The sequence below is a fragment of the Dendrobates tinctorius genome, unplaced genomic scaffold (assembly GCF_039654945.1).
Source record: "Dendrobates tinctorius isolate UK_male_01 unplaced genomic scaffold, ASM3965494v1 ptg000093l, whole genome shotgun sequence".
NCBI classification, from domain to species: domain Eukaryota; kingdom Metazoa; phylum Chordata; class Amphibia; order Anura; family Dendrobatidae; genus Dendrobates; species Dendrobates tinctorius.
In genome coordinates, this window is record NW_027361761.1 from 11881461 (window position 1) to 11901485 (window position 20025).

At 46.6% G+C, this 20025-nt stretch overlaps 1 protein-coding gene across 3 annotated transcripts in view; it reads left to right on the forward strand.

Moving 5' to 3' along the window:
- The window catches only part of LOC141098548 (cytochrome P450 2K4-like), a 94312-nt gene that overhangs the window by 69667 nt on the left and 4620 nt on the right, over positions 1–20025 (forward strand). For 2 of the 3 annotated variants that reach the window (XM_073586428.1, XM_073586429.1), the window contains 3 exons: positions 1491–1632; positions 5448–5632; positions 18031–18172. In XM_073586428.1, coding sequence (XP_073442529.1) covers positions 1491–1632; positions 5448–5632; positions 18031–18172 — 469 coding nt within the window. The remainder of the gene's footprint in view (positions 1–1490; positions 1633–5447; positions 5633–18030; positions 18173–20025) is intronic. The other variant, XM_073586430.1, reaches the window with a different exon arrangement.

The window sequence follows — 20025 nt, forward strand, 5'->3', positions numbered from 1 at the left end:
ACGTAGGCCAAAGCCCAGAGCCGGGTCAAGGCAGACAGGAATGAAGAAAGCCAAGCAAGACAGAGAATGAGGAAGTACTACAGGGCTAAGAATAGCAAAGGCGAGACATGGCAAAATAGGCTAAGACAGAGAACAGAGGAAGTACTACAAGTCAAAGAATAACAAGGACAAACACGGCACGAGAGACAACACAAGACAAGGCATGGGACAAGAGGCAGAGTACAAGCACAGAGCGTGTGCAGAGACGCACAACAGGGCAGACTGCAGGGGCACAGAATACAGGGAGCGACCGAGCAGACCAATCAGCCATGCAAGGAAGCAACACGATACTCAGGCCCCGACCATAGGAAGGGCCGGTCTGATATAGGGCATTAGCACCTGCACTTCTGAGTCAGGACCAGGAGAGGACTTCCGGTTCAGGCCCTCCAGGATCATATAGAGGATAGCTGGGTCAGACTGTGCTGGACCATAGAGAAGGTCACATGATCAGGGTCTCCAGGGTCATAGAGAGGATATCTGGATCAGACTGTGCTGGAAAATAGGAAAGGTCACATGGTCAGGGTCTCCAGGATCATAGAGAGGATAGCTGCAGGCAGAGCAGAAGCGGGTGGTCACCCAGCAACAGCGTGAAGCCATGAGGTAACGCACACATGCGCACCAGCAATGGCTGGCAGCCATGAGATGAGGCGCGCGTGCACACTGCTCCTGGAATCTTGCAGCATATCAGTCACGAGGTGCGTATGCACTCTGCTCCAGGGATCTTGCAGCATAAGACATAACGGGCATGATAGTTCGGTGCACGTGCACAATGCTCCAGGAGTCATGCAGCCTAACAGACATGGCGGGCATGACATAACTAAAGAACAAAAGGCAAGTTGAAATCCGATGAAAGTGTTAAATCAATTTGTCAAAAATCAAAAACTTCCTTATTGAGCGGTGTTCATGTAAAAAAAACTGGTAGAAATCCAATGATGAATTAGGATTTAGGGTGTGTGCACACTCTTAGGATTCTGCTGCGGATCCGCAGCAGTTTTTGCTGCTGTGTACAGTAGCATTCAAAACTATGGAAAAAAAACCCCGCTGTGCAGACGCTGCGGTTTCAAAACCGCAGAAAGAATTGACATGTCAATTCTTTCTGCAGATTCCGCTGCGGCTTGCCATCTCCTCCATTGTGGAGATGAAAACCGCAGGGCAAAACCGCAGGCCAATCCACAGGTAAAACCGCAGGTCTTCTGACCTGCAGATTTACCTGCGGATTTTACAAAATCTGCGCAGCCAAATCAACAGAGCATTCCGCAGCGTGTGCACATACCCTTAAAGATCTGCTACTTTCGATAATGTCTTTCAACTCTTCCATTTAAAGGTCCAAGATACTTTAGTTTACAATGATACGTCTTAATAAGCAATAATTACTAAAAGACACATTACAAATTTGCAAATGAAAATATATGAAAAAAAAATTGAAAAATTTTTATTTTTGGATATTTTAGGAAAAGGTAAATTCCCAGTCCTATTTTCATAATGATAACCTGACCAGTTTGATAAGATCTCTTTTTACTGCGGGGACAGAGACCACATCTACCACAATCCGCTGGTGTCTACTCATGATGATTAAATATCCTCATTATCAAGGTAATTTATATATGATAGCATGGTTTGTGCAATAATTTTATACAAACTAAGAAAAACAACTTATGGACAGGGTAAGGGTTAATGGATTGGGCTTAGGGCAAGAACATGTATTTGTGGTTGATTTTTTTTCAAAAATTTAACAAAGTCCGAAACTGTTTATAGGGTTAAAATTGTCCAGTCTTCTCTAAAAGATTTGTATGCAATTTCTGACTAGATGAATTGAGTGAGGTCAAGCAAGTCTAGTTGGAATCTGTCTAAATCGTGGTGTGCATTCTGTAAGGATTCATAAGTCTGAAGTCACGTAGAGTGACTGCAGATTTTTAGCAGAAAAAAAGACAACTTGTTTAATATGGAAGATTTATTAACACTGTTGTACGACCTGAATTTCACAGGAGTAAAGATGCACCAAAAGCTAATATTTTTTATGCATGCTTATGCAATGTTAACAATTTCTGCAGCACTGTACAGATATTGTCACCACTGTCTACATCCCCAAACAGTATGTAATGTGGGAAGAAACTGGTATATCTGGAGGAAACTGACACAAAAACTTTTGAATTATCGTATATACTCGAGTATAAGCCCACCCAAATATAAGCTGAGGCACCTAATTTTACCACAAAAAACTGGGAAAATTTAATGACTCAAGTATAAGCCTGGTGTGCATGGCCCCTCACACCTATCTTGGTATGCATGGCTCCTCACCCCTATTCAGGCATGCATGGCCCCCTCATGCCTATCCTGGTATGCATGGCTACTCATCACCATCCTGGTATTCATCCTGTTATGCAACCATGAGAAAAACATAAAAAAATAAACCATCCTACTTACCTTCCCTGCGCTCCATCGCAGTGTCTTGTTCCGATGCCAGCAACTGGTTTATGGTTGTAAGTAGTGTCGTAGCTGTTTTCGTTCTGACCCAAAGTCAGATATTCTGGATCACCAGTGAGGCCGAATTAAAAGATAAGGCCTACAGATAACGATCTCTGAGAAAAGGATGCACACTGGTTGCGAGCAAGTTACTTTTTCTAGTTTATTGAAGCAAGAAGCAGTATTTTATACCATTTACAGCGATGTAACTCAATGTAACCCTCCCTGTTACCCAGGTCATGCTGACCTTTATTTACCATGTACCCAGAAAATGTTTTTGCTGATTTTTGAAAACATCTCATATGAGATAAGAAGTATTTTTTTTTAAGTGCATTGAGCTGCAGGGTGGATACCTTCTGAATTGAAAAAAAATCTCTTTAAGTCTTCTGCCTTAGTGAGTGTGAGAGAGCTGAGTGTGACTGGAGCATAAGTGCGAACGATGGTAAGTGTGTGACTTGTGATTCAGTGACTTTGGATTCAGGGAGTTATTACTGAATTGTTGTTTGTATTTTTTAAATACTTTATATATCTTTTTACTTAACATTTCTGTCTGGTGCAATCACCATTAGAAAATGTACTCCATTATTGACAAGTTGACAACGCCATCCAGTGTACATCTTGTCACATGTATGCAATCCCTGAACAGCCGGTTGAGGGTGTATACTGCTGTGCGAGATGTGAGCACTTGTGCATTTGGAAGCCCAGGTACTGGATCTAGATGTGCAGCTGGAAACACTGAGATCCATAGACAATATGGAAAGGAGTCTGCTGCTCACTGAGCAGACGCTCAATGGGATAGATGTGGGGGAGGAAGTTGTTAGGCGTTGGGTTCCTGTCGCAGCACAGCAAGAATCCCGAGCCTTGCATTCAGCAGTCTCCCATTCCTCTCCGGCCACAGAGGAGGCTACTCAGCAGACTCGTCGATCCAGGCGCTCTGCTCAGATAAGCTCTGTAGGCTTGTTTGCTGCTGCCACCTCTGGTCCAGCTATAGCAATGCATACTGGTCAGCAGTGAGTTACTCCAGGGACTAACTCCTCCTTTCGGTCCACTGAGCATGCCCGTGGAATGATCTCTCATTGGAGATCGGAGGTCACATGCTCAGGTCCTTCTCCAGCTCAGATTAGACCATCAAGAAGATTAGGAATGTCCCGGAAGGACGCGGCTATAAAAGGTTCGTATGGCTGCATTACCAGACTATGAGGAGTGAGTGTTGTATGCATGTATGAATGTCACTGGTGAATGACTCATTATGAAATCCCTACCCTTGGTACACATGTATTGTGCAGCCTAGCCTGTTAAGCACCCAGGCTTAGGTGTAGGTAGAGACAGAGTCTGAGACTGGCATCAGCGTCTATAGTGACGTCTGCAGGTGCGACGCCACGCACTCAGAAGGTCTAGAGGGACTCTGACCCTGTGTCCTTGGGGCAGAGTTCAGTGACCGCATTCTGTATGCTCCATTGCCGAGCTCTGTGAGCTAAACAGGCTACGACATTTATGTTCTGTGGTAGTACGGCTCTGTGAGGTAACAGAGATCGCCCTGTACACACCGGATGACGTTAACCCGCGTGTGTTCTTCCTCTGTACCGCCATATAGCGTCCACCGTTACCTAGCAGCAGTATACCATCTCTGCGCGTGGACCCCGGGTTGCAATCGCACTTTCTCATTTTATATTTAGTGCGATCCGCAACCTGAGCATGTGACATCCGATCTTCAATGAGAGATCGTCCCACGGGCATGTTCAGTGGACCGAAAGGAGGACTTAGTCCCTGGAGTAACTCGTCGCTTACCAGCATGTGTTGCTATAGCTGGACCAGAGGTGGCAGCAGCAGCCAAATCTACAGAGCTGGTCTGAGCAGAGCGCCTGGATCGACGAGTCTGCGGAGAAGCCTCCTCTGCGGCTGGAGAGGAATGGGAGACTGCCGAATGCAAGGCTCGGGATTCATGCTGTGCAGCGACAGGAACCCGACGCCTAACATTACCCCCCCAGGACCCACTCCCCTCTGAGCCTCGCTACGCTCAAATGTTGTAATGAGTGATTCCTTACTAAAATGTAAGAAGGTCTTGATGCCTATCTTGAAAAGTATAATATTACAGGGTAAATACACTAGTTTCCTCAATATTGCATTGATCCAGGGAAATAGTCTGATTGCCGTATGTGGAGTCGGGAAGGAATTTTTTTCCCCAATGTGGAGCTTACTGTTTGTTGCATGTTGTTTTTTTGTCTTCCTCTGGATCAACATGTTAGGATATGGGTTGTACTAGATGGACTTAAATTCTCCCTTCAACCTTAAACATACCATGTATAAAATCCTTGAACCCGAGACTATAAGGCTACAACAATATAAGAACAAATTCTAGCAAAAAAAACATTAACTCTTCTATATCAGTAGCGCATGGCAGTGATGTCATGCACTGCTTACAAGCTAAGGACAGATGCCGGAATACTCACTGCTCCCCACGCTGGGACTATGTGCGTGTAGGGCAGTGATTATTCATTGCTCTTTAATAGCGAGCACCGTAGCCTTAGCTGCAATTACATGTGCCTGCTACTAAAGGGAATGAATATTCTCTGCTGTCCACGCCTATGGGAGTGTAGGGTAGTGAATACTCTTTCCTTAATTAGCGGACACATGTGATCACCCGGCAGCTGCAAGAAGCTAGCGGCTGCGACTACTGTGCTAGCTATTAAAGCACCATAAATATTCACTGTGAGCAGTGGGCACATGCATTAGCTGCAGCAGCCGACTCCTGCCTCATGTGACCCACTGCTCCGCCACTGCCGCTCCAACTCCATCTTGTGGGACCCTCACTTGAGCATAAGACGAGGGGGGCTTATGGGCTGAAAAACTTGGTTGTACTCGAGTATATACGGTAGTTGAGTGTTCTCAATTTTTTTGTGCCAATCAGTATCCAGTGAATCACTTATTTCTATTTTTTTTTTTAGAAAAAGTCCAAGAAGAAATTTCAAAAGTAATTGGAGTAGCTAAACCCAATTGTAGCCATCGTCTACAAATGCCCTTCACCAATGCAGTCATACACGAGACCCAGAGATTCACAGACATTTTACCATTGAGTTTGCCGCATGAAACGGCAAGAGATGTCAACTTTAGAGGCTACCATCTTCCAAAAGTAAGTGAAGCATTAAGAAAGCTATATTTTTCCCATTTCTTTGGGTCTACCATCCAAAATATTGTTTATTTAAAACATTTCCATAGTCATACATAGAGTTGAGTGAAACGGGTCGAAAAAATTCAAAAGTCGCTGACTTTTGGCAAAGTCGGGTTTCATGAAGCGAAACCCGACCTTGGGGTCAGGTCGGCCATGTGTTCGGTGACCCTAGGGTGAAAGTCGGGTTTCGCCGAACTGAAGAAGAAGAAGAAGAAGAAGAAGGAGGAGGAGGAGAAGAAGAAGAAGAAGAAGATGAAGTAGAAGTAGTAGAAGATGATGGTGAAGATGAAAAAGAAGGAGAAGAAGATGAAGAAGATGGTGAAGAAGATGGAAAAGATGATAAAGAAGATGGAGAAGAAGATGGAGAAGATGGAGAAGAAGATGGAGAAGAAGATGGAGAAGAAGATGGAGAAGAAGATGGAGAAGAAGATGGAGAAGAAGATGGAGAAGAAGGAGAAGAAGATGTAGAAGAAGATGGAGAAGAAGGAGAAGATGAAGAAGATGATGAAGAAGATGGAGAAGATGGAGAAGAAGAAGAAGATGGAAAAGAAGAAGATTGAGAAGATGGAGAAGAAGAAGAAGATGGAGAGGATGGAGAAGATGGAGAAGATGAAGAAGAAGAAGAAGAAGAAGATGGATAAGATGGAGAAGAAGAAGAAAATGGAGAAGATGGAGAAGAAGATGGAGAAGATGAAGAAGAAGATGGAGAAGATGGAGAAGGAGAAGACTTCTTCATCTTCTTCTTATTCATCTTCTCCATTATCATCTTCATCTTCTCCATCTTCTTCTCCATCATCTCCATCTTCTCCATCTTCTTCTTCTTCATCTTCTTCTTCTCCTTCTTCTCCATCTTCTCCATCTTCTTCTTCTTCATCTTCTTCTTCTCCATCTTCTCCATCTTCTTCATCATCGTCTTCATCTTCTCCATCTTCTTCATCATCTTCTCCATCTTCTTCATCATCTTCTTCATCTTCTTCATCTTCTTCATTATCTTCTTCTTCTTCTCCTGCTTCTCCATCTTTTTCTTCATCATCTTCTTCATCTTCTCGATCTTCTTCTTCTCCATCTTCTCCATCTTCTTCTCCATCTTATTCTCCATCTTATTCTCCATCTTCTCCTCCATCTTCTTCTTCATCATCTTCTTCTTCTTCATCTTCTCCATCTTCTTCTTCTTCATCTTCTCCATCTTATTCTTCATCTTCTTCATCTTCTCCATCTTCTTCATCTTCTTCTCCATCTTCTCCATCTTCTTCATTTTCTCCATCTTCTCCATCTTCTCCATCTTCTTCTCCATCTTCTCCATCTTCTTATTCTTCTTCTTCATCATCATCATCTTCTTCTTCATCTTCTTCATCTTCTCCATCTTCTTCTCCTTCTTCTACATCTTCTCCATCTTCTTCTTCTTCATCTTCTTCTTCATCTTCTCCATCCTCTTCTTCTTCTTCTTCATCATCTTCTTCTTCAAGAAGGGTTAAAAGTCATGCCAGGTGTGTTTACAGTCCTACCGACTTTTCTTCTCCATTGACTTGCATTGGGTTTCGTGTTTCACGACTTGTTTAGCCGACTTTTCATGAAAGTCGGCCGATTTTGGTCGACCCGACTTTTGAGAAACCCGACTCGACCCTAAAAAGGCAAAAGTCGCTCATCTCTAGTCATACACATTTGCATCTCATTAAGGTTTATATATATGTACACTGAAAGTGGCTGGATGAATGACAACAAGGCATTGAAGCAGCAAAGTAAATTGGGAAGTACAGATTTTTTCATTATTTTCTTACCATTCCTTGATTTGGGTAGGTTCTCTTCATAACACAGAAAATCGTCTTATGGTGAGGACTAGAGTTGAGCAACTTTTGGTTTTTTAGGGTCGCGTTTCGTTTCGTGAAACCCGACTTTTCCAAAAGTCGGGTCGAGCAAGATCGTCCGATTATAGGGAAAAGTCGGGGTCGTCCCGAAACACGAAACCCAATGTAAGTCAATGGGGAATAAAAGTCGGCAGTGAGAGGAGGACAGGAAACACACCTACAGTGCCCATTTGAATGCCAAAAGCATCAATTCTTCTTACTTAAGCTTGTCAACCTTAATTAACTTCATAATACAAGTTACACACTGAAAAATGGGGGTTATTTGGCTAAAGTTGTGGGGGGGGAGGGCTGGCTGCAGGTTTTCATGTGCCCTGGGCGAAAGAGCGCCCCTTTAACACATACCACAACTCATCATGCTCCGATACGGCAGAGAAATAGCGGTATAGTACAATGAAAAATACCTCACTTTTTACATCTCATGAAGAGGCCCATCTATTTCTCCATACAGAATCATTGGTCCAATATAATGTTTGAAACAGTATATGATGAGCTCCACATAATGCTACAGTATATGTTGGTCCCCATGGATGAAGCTCCACTGTCTTATGGGCCCAAATAATGCTCCAAACATAATGGGCCCCATTTCTAATGCTCTAGTGTATAATGGGCCCTGTAAATGCTGCTCCAGTGTCTGATGTCCACCTTTGGAATGTTCCAGTGTATGGTGGGCCCCATCTATCATTCTCCAGAGTATAGTGCTCCGCAAAAATTGCTGTCCCAACATTGAAAACAATCAAATAAGTCTCCTCGCTAGGGAATCCCTGTACTTGTCTGGACTCCTTGTCGTCCCCATCTTCCATCTCACTGCACAGTATTTCAACTTTGCAAGTGCTGTGATCCTGAGCAAGCAGGGGGGGCCCACTCGTTGGCGACGGCACTGGCACAGGGCCCCTGATAGTACGGTGGTGTGTCTGATGGCGGGTGGGCCGAACCTGCACTTTCATCTGCAGCTTCCTCTTTGTCACCGTGTAAGATGGAACTGTATATGGGAAGGGTAACCTGAGTTTCATCAGGGTCAGATTCAGGTCGTGTAGCGTGCGAGGGGAATGTAGTGGTCTGGGTCAATGTACCAGCAGATTCATCGAGCAGTGGCTGGGCATCAGTGCACTTGTGTCGCCCCCAGGAGTACGGTCACCACAGGGGCATTACCTTCTTCCTAGGGAGTGTGATGTCATGCTTGGGAGCAACGAAGGATCTCTCTAGCAGGTTAACTGATTGGGAGGCGTTATTCCCATGAGTCATGACCCTCCAAACAGCGTTCATGAAGGCAAAGTGTTTGTTTTACGTGGGCAGTATGGTTGCAAAGCTGAATCTTAATGGAATGTACAGAAGGGCACCACCAGGAGTGGAGCCTATGTTTAAATTCGACTCCACCTGGGAAACCTCAACCATGCCAGCTACAGAACAGATGCACACATTGCAAGCTTAATTCCATTAACGAACGAGACTCCGTCATGCCCCGCGGTCCGAGTCCGGCTTACTAGAGGGACACGTGAGCCTCTGGCACATGAGATTGGCCAATAACTGGTGTGTCATGCCCTTACATGTCCGTGGCTGCATGTGCGCTACACTGAAAAGGCCAGCGTTTGTCGCTTACAGGTGCAGATAACCCGCTGAACAACGTTAGTGATGGGGATCACTGATTACAATTATTACCCGCGAACAATGATTTCCCAGTAAGTGCAGGTCAACCGCAGTTCCGGAATTAGGCCTAACCGTCATTCCTGAAAAAATGAAAAACTTACGTGTGCAAACCACAGGTGCTGTAGCTTGCTTAACAGCTCGCCAGCCGTTCTCACGCCCAATATGGATTACACGTGATTGCACAAAGGTGAGAAAGGGTACCGTATCCCCAGATAACATGTATGGATAGCGTACACATTCAAAATATATGTCTCAGGAGGCAGGCTCAGACGGTGTCAGGCCCAGTATGGATTGCACGTGATTGCACAAAGGTTAGAAAGGGTATCGTTTCCCCAGATAACATGTATGGATAGCGTACACATTCAAAATATATGTCTCAGGAGGCAGGCTCAGACGGTGTCAGGCCCAGTATGGATTGCACAAAGGTTAGAAAGGGTACCGTTTCCCCAGATAACATGTATGGATAGCGTACACATTCAAAATATATGTCTCAGGAGGCAGGCTCAGACAGTGTTAGGCCCAGTATGGATTGCACGTGATTGCACAAAGGTTAGAAAGGGTACCGTATCCCCAGATAACATGTATGGATAGCGTACACATTCAAAATATATGTCTCAGGAGGCAGGCTCAGACGGTGTTAGGCCCAGTATGGATTGCACGTGATTGCACAAAGGTTAGAAAGGGTACCGTATCCCCAGATAACATGTATGGATAGCGTACACATTCAAAATATATGTCTCAGGAGGCAGGCTCAGACGGTGTTAGGCCCAGTATGGATTGCACGTGATTGCACAAAGGTTAGAAAGGGTACCGTATCCCCAGATAACATGTATGGATAGCGTACACATTCAAAATATATGTCTCAGGAGGCAGGCTCAGACGGTGTCAGGCACAGTATGGATTTGACGGCCCAGATTATACAGCGGAGGAGCAGGGAGAGGTAAAGATTGCAAATGCTGGGGCCCTGCCCAAGCAAGGGGGGCCCACTCGTGGGCGTCGGTACTGGCACTGGGCCCCTCATAGTACAGCGGTGTGTCTGACGGCGGGTGTGCACCACCACCGTCAGAGACACTTGATTGCACTATGAGGGACCCTGTGCCAGTGCCCGTGGCCAATAGTCGGCCTACCCACCTGTCCAGGGCAACGGCACTCGCACGGTGTCGTGCGCTAGGTGGTGACCCCGGCCATGGGGGGGAGGCAGCACAGTTAGGGAGTTTTAGAAAGTGGCATATGTTGATGTTGGACATTCAGCTGATGCAAAAGGCGAAATAGGTGAAGTCCCAGGAAGAGGTGGACCAAAGCAAGCCATTTTTCTGTCACCCTATGTGTCATCAGGGGAAGGTGGGACAAAATCCTTGGAAACCCATGCGTGGTTCATTTTAATGAAGGTTAGATCATCCACATTTTGGGTTGACAGACGGGTCCTTTTTTCTGTCAGGATTGATCCAGCTGCACTGAAGACTCTTTCCGATAGCACACTTGCAGCTGGGCAAGCGAGCTCCTGTAAGGCATATTGGGCCAATTCAGGCCAGGTGTCCAGTTTAGTGGCCCAATAGTCAAAGGGGAATGACCTGTGTTGGAGAACATCGATATGGGAGGAAAAGTAGTTTGTAACCATAGTTGACAACTGCTGTCTCCTGTCACTTTCCATCGATGCAGTATTACCAGTTGTGTGAGCGGTATTTGAAAAATCAGTCCACAACATTGTCATGAAACCCCTGTCTCCAACGCCACTTCTGCTGTGTGCACCACGAACACCTCTGCCAAGCTGCCCCCGGCCCGTACGGCTCGTGTGAGAACCATCACCGCTGCTGTGTGCTGGGAATGCCTCAAGCAACCGATTTACCAGAGTTGCTTGTTTATTAGCCAATATTAGGTCAAGGTTCTCCTGTGGCATGATGTTTTGTAATTTGCCTTTATAGCGTGGATCCAGGATGCTGGCCAACCAGTAGTCGTCATCGTTCATCATTTTGGCAATGCGGGGGTCCCTTTTTAGGATCCGCAAGGCATAATCTGACATGTGGGCCAATGTTCCCGGTGTCAATGATGCACTGCGAGTGCTGGGTGGAGGAGCACTTTCTGGCAAATCCACATCCCTCCAGTCACGCACAAACCCTGTACCAGACCTTGCCACGCCAACATTTTCACTTGCCCCACAAGATGCATCCTCCTCCCCTAAGTAATCATCCCCATCATCATCCTCCTCCTCCTCTTCTTCCTCCACCTCGTCCAGGAGAGGTCCCTGAGCAGACAATGGCTGAATGTCATCAAGGATTCCCTCCTCCTCTTCCTCCTCATCAACATTGGCTGCAGACGATGCTCCTTAAGGTGCGTCAAAGTTTGCATGAGCAGACGCATAAGTGGGATGCTCATGCTTAGGATGGCGTCGTCTGCGCTTACCAGCCGTGTGCATTCCTCAAAACACTGAAGGACTTTACAGAGGTCTTTCAGCTTCGACCACTGCACACCTGTCAACTCCATGTCTGCTCTCAAAGTGCCTGGCCGTGTATCCTCCCACAAATGCATTATGGCCTGCCTCTGCTCGCACAGCCGATTCACCATGTGCAGGGTGGAGTTCCACCTTGTTGCAATGTCGATAATGAGGCGGTGGTTGGGAAGGTGGAGCAATCGCTGCAGCTTCTGCATACGAACGGTGTGTACAGGCGACCAGCGGATGTGCGCGCACAGTCTTCGCACCTTCTGGAGCAGGGCTGTTAACTCCGGATAATTTTTGAGGAAGCACTGCACCACCAGGTTCAAGGTATGAGCCAAGCAAGGTATGTGGCTGAGTTTTGAAAGGGCTATGGCTGCCACAAAATTACGGCCGTTATCACTAACTACCTTGCCTGCCTCAAGATGTACTCTGCCCAGCCATGACTCAGTTTGTCGCTTCAAGTACTCGGCCAGCACCTCGGCGATGTGTCTGTCGCCCAAACACATCATCTGCAACACAGCCTGCTGACGCTTTCCACTAGCTGCTCGATAGGGGGACACATCGTGGGCAACAGTGGCAGCTGCAGATGGAGTGCTCGTACGACTGCGCTCTGTGGACGAGCTTTCGCTTCTGGAGGAGGAGGAGGAGGAGGAGGGTCGAATGCCTACAGCCAACTGTTTCCTATACCGTGGGCTAGGCAGCACTGTCCCACCACCGCTGTCCCCTGTGGACCCTGCATCCACCACATTAACCCAGTGCGCAGTGATGGACACGTAACGGCCCTGGCCATGCCGACTGGACCATGCATCAGTTGTGAGGTGCACCTTTCCGCTCACTGACTGCTTGAGTGCATGGACAATGCGGTCTTTCACATGATGGTGGAGGGCTGGGATGGCTTTGCGAGAGAAGAAGTGGTGACTGGGTAGGTCATAGCGTGGTACTGCATAGGCCATGAGTTCGCGGAAAGCTGTGCTTTCCACCAACCGAAAGGGCATCATCTCAAACGAGATTAGTTTGGCAATGTGGGCGTTCAAACCCAGTGTACGCGGATGAGAGACTGAGTACTTTCTTGACCTACTCATAGTGTCTGGGAGGGTGAGCTGGACTTGAGAGCTGCATATGGTGGAAGTAGCGGTGGACAGGGTGGACTGAGAGAGGGTTGATGATGGTGATGGAGTTGGTGTTCTTTCTGATGGCCTAGAATCAGTCTTTCATTGATATAACAGTGGGATTCCCTGACTGCTGTGGCCTTGCAATGACACCTCAACATTTGCTGCTGTGCTAACCGGTGGGCTTACAGTGGGGGAAACAATGTAGCATTGCTGACTATCTTCGTTGTGATCAGTTGCACATGTGGCACTTGAGGTTTGGTCTTGTGTCCACGCTTGCAAGTGCATGCTGGTTAAATGTCTAAGCATGCAACTGGTATTCAAATTTTTCAGATTTTTCCCTTGGCTAAAGGTCTTTGCGCACTTCTTACAGATAACCTTGGCCTGATCATGAGGATTTTGTTCAAAAAAGTGCCACACTGCACTCTTCCTACTTTGGCAGACATTTTGCGGCCTAGCACGCTGTGATCTTTTGACCCCCTGGACAAGCTGTCCAGCAACTCTTTTGATGTTTGGAACCTGTCTTTGGAGTGCTCCGGGCCTGCCAGATAACAGCTGTTGCGATGTCGATGTCTGCTGTGGATACTCCTCATCTGAGCTATTGGAAGCAGCACCCTCTTCCCCCAATGGATGCCAATCTGGGTCAACAACTGGGTCATCCATCACCTCCTCTTCTATGTCATGTGCACCTTCCTCTGTGTCACCGTGTATGGTGGTATAGTGTGCGGGAAGGGGCACCTGAGTCTCATCAGGGTCAGAATCTGGCTCTGTACACTGCGAGGACAATGTAGTGCTCTGAGTGAATGTACCAGCAGAATCATCCATCAGCGGCTGTGCATCAGTGCACTCCATGTCAGATTCATCTTGGCCTGGGTAATCCACCATTTGACTTGATAATCCAGGCATGGTATGTGAAAACAGCTCCATGGGGTAATCAGTAGTATGGCCTGCGTCATCCTTCAATCTTGGTTGGGGTGAAGGACACAAGGAAAGGTGTGGTTCATGAACATGAGCCTCCAATGACGACTCAGTGCTTTTACTTTTTACAACTGAAGAAGAGGAGGCGATAGAGCTGGAGGCTGAGTCAGCAATGTAAGACAAAACTTTTTCCTGATGCTCTGGCTTTAAAAGTGGTTTGCCAACTCCTAGAAAACTAAGCGTTCGAGGCCTTATGTAGCCAGACGATGACGCAGGGTCAGCACCTCCTGCATTCGGTCCTATTTTGCTCTTGCCACTACCGTCAGATCCACCACCAACACCATCATTACCAGCTGCCAACCCCCGCCCAATTCCACGGCCTCTTCCACCAGCCTTCCTCATTTTTGGTAGAAATGTAGACAAAATCCAACAAACTATATAGTAATGTAAAACAAGGTACAAGGTGTCTATAGGACAGGGGAGATTTTGAATTTCTGCAGACACTTGTGGACACTGGACACTTTTGGATTGTGTGAGGCCCACTGATATCTGAGCGCTATGTGACAGGCTCGATGGCACAGCTGTGACCAAAGTGACTAGAGGATAAGGGAGATTTTGAATCTCTGCACACACTTTTGGACACTGGACACTTTTGGATTGTGTGAGGCCCAATGAATATCTGAGCGCTATGTGACAGGCTCGATGGCACAGCTGTGACCAAAGTGACTAGAGGATAAGGGAGATTTTGAATCTCTGCACACACTTTTGGACACTGGACACTTTTGGATTGTGTGAGGCCCACTGATATCTGAGCGCTATGTGACAGGCTCGATGGCACAGCTGTGACCAAAGTGACTAGAGGATAAGGGAGATTTTGAATCTCTGCACACACTTTTGGACACTGGACACTTTTGGATTGTGTGAGGCCCACTGATATCTGAGCGCTATGTGACAGGCTCGATGGCACAGCTGTGACCAAAGTGACTAGAGGATAAGGGAGATTTTGAATCTCTGCACACACTTTTGGACACTGGACACTTTTGGATTGTGTGAGGCCCACTGATATCTGAGTGCTATGTGACAGGCTCGATGGCACAGCTGTGACCAAAGTGACTAGAGGATAAGGGAGATTTTGAATCTCTGCACACACTTTTGGACACTGGACACTTTTGGATTGTGTGAGGCCCACTGATATCTGAGCGCTATGTGACAGGCTCGATGGCACAGCTGTGACCAAAGTGACTAGAGGATAAGGGAGATTTTGAATCTCTGCACACACTTTTGGACACTGGACACTTTTGGATTGTGTGAGGCCCAATGAATATCTGAGCGCTATGTGACAGGCTCGATGGCACAGCTGTGACCAAAGTGACTAGAGGATAAGGGAGATTTTGAATCTCTGCACACACTTTTGGACACTGGACACTTTTGGATTGTGTGAGGCCCACTGATATCTGAGCGCTATGTGACAGGCTCGATGGCACAGCTGTGACCAAAGTGACTAGAGGATAAGGGAGATTTTGAATCTCTGCACACACTTTTGGACACTGGACACTTTTGGATTGTGTGAGGCCCACTGATATCTGAGCGCTATGTGACAGGCTCGATGGCACAGCTGTGACCAAAGTGACTAGAGGATAAGGGAGATTTTGAATCTCTGCACACACTTTTGGACACTGGACACTTTTGGATTGTGTGAGGCCCACTGATATCTGAGTGCTATGTGACAGGCTCGATGGCACAGCTGTGACCAAAGTGACTAGAGGATAAGGGAGATTTTGAATCTCTGCACACACTTTTGGACACTGGACACTTTTGGATTGTGTGAGGCCCACTGATATCTGAGCGCTATGTGACAGGCTCGATGGCACAGCTGTGACCAAAGTGACTAGAGGATAAGGGAGATTTTGAATCTCTGCACACACTTTTGGACACTGGACACTTTTGGATTGTGTGAGGCCCAATGAATATCTGAGCGCTATGTGACAGGCTCGATGGCACAGCTGTGACCAAAGTGACTAGAGGATAAGGGAGATTTTGAATCTCTGCACACACTTTTGGACACTGGACACTTTTGGATTGTGTGAGGCCCACTGATATCTGAGCGCTATGTGACAGGCTCGATGGCACAGCTGTGACCAAATGACTAGAGGATAAGGGAGATTTTGAATCTCTGCACACACTTTTGGACACTGGACACTTTTGGATTGTGTGAGGCCCAATGAATATCTGAGCGCTATGTGACAGGCTCGATGGCACAGCTGTGACCAAAGTGACTAGAGGATAAGGGAGATTTTGAATCTCTGCACACACTTTTGGACACTGGACACTTTTGGATTGTGTGAGGCCCACTGATATCTGAGCGCTATGTGACAGGCTCAATGGCACAGCTGTGACCAAAGTGACTAGAGGATAAGGGAGATTTTGAATCTCTGCACACACTTTTGGACACTGGACACTTTTGGATTGTGTGAGGCCCACTGATATCTGAGCGCTATGTGACAGGCTCGATGGCACAGCTGTGACCAAAGTGACTAGAGGATAAGGGAGATTTTGAATCTCTGCACACACTTTTGGACACTGGACACTTTTGGATTGTGTGAGGCCCAATGAATATCTGAGCGCTATGTGACAGGCTCGATGGCACAGCTGTGACCAAAGTGACTAGAGGATAAGGGAGATTTTGAATCTCTGCACACACTTTTGGACACTGGACACTTTTGGATTGTGTGAGGCCCACTGATATCTGAGCGCTATGTGACAGGCTCGATGGCACAGCTGTGACCAAAGTGACTAGAGGATAAGGGAGATTTTGAATCTCTGCACACACTTTTGGACACTGGACACTTTTGGATTGTGTGAGGCCCAATGAATATCTGAGCGCTATGTGACAGGCTCGATGGCACAGCTGTGACCAAAGTGACTAGAGGATAAGGGAGATTTTGAATCTCTGCACACACTTTTGGACACTGGACACTTTTGGATTGTGTGAGGCCCACTGATATCTGAGCGCTATGTCACAGGCTCGATGGCACAGCTGTGACAAAAGGGACTAGAGGATAAGGGAGATTGGATTGCTTTTAAAAAAGCAGTTTGCAGAGCAGTGGGTAAACAGCAATGCCAGCCTGTCAGGACGCCTTAAAAGGCAGCCCAACAACCAACACCACTGATACACCACAATATAGCCTCCCCTTGCACACACAGTGACTGGTGTGTTGTGCAGGCCAAATTGCTAGCAGCAGAAGCAGTTTTTTTTTCTTCTCAGGACAAAAAAAAAAAATTGGGATTGCTTTTAAAAAAGCAGATTGCAGAGCAGTGGGTAAACAGCAATGCAGGAATGTCAGGAAGCCTTAGAAGGCAGCCCAACAACCAACACCACTGATACACCACTATATAGCCTCCCGTTGCACTGCACACACAGTGACTGGTGTGTTGTGCAGGCCAAATCGCTAGCAGCAGAAGCAGTTTTTTTTTCTTCTCAGGACAAAAAAAAAAAATTGGGATTGCTTTTAAAAAAGCAGTTTGCAGAGCAGTGGGTAAACAGCAATGCAGGAATGTCAGGAAGCCTTAGAAGGCAGCCCAACAACCAACACCACTGATACACCACTATATAGCCTCCCCTTGCACTGCACACACAGTGACTGGTGTGTTGTGCAGGCCAAATCGCTAGCAGCAGAAGCAGTTTTTTTGTCTTCTTCCCTGCCTAACGCTCTCCCTACAGAATCAGCAGCAACCTCTCCCTATACTGAGATCGGCAGAAGTAAGATGGCGGTCGGCGTGCACGCCCTTTTATACCCCCTGTGACGCCCACCAAAGCAAGCCAATCACTTGCATGCCCTTCTGAAAGATGGTGGTGACCCCTGCCTATGTCATCACGTTGCCCACAGTGTCCGTGGATCCTGATTGGCTGAAAAAGAGCGCAAAACAAACTTTTGAAACGCGACTTTGGCGCGTAAGTCGCCGACCTCGTGGCCGACCTCATCCTAGGGTCGGGTTTCGTTTCATGAAACCCGACTTTGCCAAAAGTCGGCGACTTTTGAAATTTTTCGACCCGTTTCACTCAACTCTAGTGAGGACTGATATCTTGTTGAAAAGTGGTAAAAAAATAAAAAAAAGAAAAGTACAAGACCATTGGGTGTCTACTTACCCTAACAGATTTAAGGTAAAGATACCAAAGACTTAGGCATGGGTATACTACGTTATCCTAAACATAACACAGCCAATATCTGCCAGGAATTAAACCAGACTTAGCTCTGAGTCGGCTGTATACTTTCCTTAACGACCTATCATGAAAATTTAAATCAAGGAGTTAATGTAAATAAAGAATGTCATAGACATAAATGATATCAAGTGTGAGTCATATATCATATATGTCATGCTTTTTTATAGGGTACATACATCATCCCATTGCTGACATCTGTCTTACATGACAAGAAACAATTCAAAGCCCCAAAAGAATTTGACCCAAATAATTTCCTTGACTCAAATGGGCAGTTCGTGAAGAATGAAGCCTTCTTGGCATTTTCAGCAGGTATCCGCTTCATACATTTCTTTAGTTCCAGTCACAATTAGGTGCCATTAGCCCAATGGAAGTCTAGAGGATGACATCACAGCCAGACATGAGACTGACATGGTAAAAATGGAAATTTTCATGGTTAACCTCACCAATATCTTGGCACTACTACCTTCTCTATTTTGTCTCACATATCTCACTACTAGAAACACTCCGTAAGTGTGTATAGGAGGAAAGAGTACAAGGTGGGCCATTTATATGGATACACCTGGGTGGGCCATGTATATGGACACAACTAAATAAAATGGGAATGGTTGGTGATATCAACTTCCTTTTTGTGGCACATTATTATATGGGACGGGGAAAACTTTTCAAGATGGGTGGTGACCATGGTGGCCATTTTGAAGCCGGCCATTTTGGATCCAACTTTATAAATGGCCTACCCTGGTGTATCCATTTAAGTGGCCCACCCTGTGTATGCAAATCATGGGAGCAGTGGATGACTAAAAATGATTTGGGTCCATGATCCGTAAAATTCATAAACTTCTAATCCATTGTTTCCCCAGATTTGGGCGTTTCTATAGTTTTAAAACTGCATAAGAGGACCTTCATCACTTTGAAAATAATCTAGACATAGATATACGATACACTTTCTATCTCATATCTATCTCTATATTATCTATTATCTGTCTATTATCTTTCTATCTATTATTTATCTATCTACCTTATCTAAGTAACGGATAGTCAAGATGGTTAACACTCGACTAAATGATGTAGATATACGGTGCTAGTGCAAAGGGAACTGATAGTCCCATAAGCAAAAATTTGATATAAAGTCACTGCACACGTGAAGCTTGCTCAAGTGGAATATTTTTATTTATATTTGACGGTGAAGAAGCGACAGCAGACGTTTCGGCCTCACAACGGCCTTTATCATATAGTCGCTGAAAAAATAAAATATATACAGTGAAAATCAAGGAAATATATACATAATAATTACAACATACAGAATATAGAACAGGTATCTGTAACATCGGCGGCTGTGCCCGCCGATATTCCATCAGCGACGGCACCCGCTGCAGCCCCGTCTCACCTGCGCTTCTCCGTCCTTCCTTCCGTCCTCCCTCCCATCCTGCTGCGTTCCCGTGCACCTCCCTTAGGCCGCGGGTGCGAGCCCGACCGCTCTCTTCACACGGCGGGGGGCATCACTGAGGGGCAGGGCCGTGGTGATCCACTTCCGGGTTTAAAGGTATTTCAGGCGTCTTCCATAAGGGAAAGACGCCTGGTAATCGTGTGGTGCTCCTGCACTATTCTGGCCGCTATAGTGCTTCTATAGTCCTCTAGCCTAGTCTTTTCCTGGCCCCCCGTCTTCCTTGTCTCTGTGTCCGTCCCTTGCCATTCCTCCTGCCTGCCTTCTCCTAGTTTAGCCCTTGCTACTTTCTGCCTAGCGTCTGGTGTTATAGTTCCTTGCCTGTTCCTGGTGTTACTGGTTCCCCGTCTTCTGTCCGTCCGCTGATTCTCCTGCCTCTGGTCTTCCACTTCTGCCTTCCCTCGCCTACAGTGCTTATCTCTTGCCGCTCCTCGCGGTGTCCTCCCTTCTCTGGTACCCCCTGCTCAGGTACCCTAGTCATCGCCATGCATCCCAGCCCGTCTGCATCCTTATTTGTCCTTGAGCCGTCCCTCTTGGTCACAGCTGTCGCGGGTCTGACCCCTGCGGCCCTGCCCCTAACGATCCCTGCATAGGGGTCGGTCATCACCTGGCGTGCTCGGCCCAGGGGCTCCAGATCCGTGATCCAGAGGGTCCACTCTTGGACGTTGTCTACTCCTGAACGTCACGGTATTATCAGGCCATGGACCTCGCCAGTACCGCG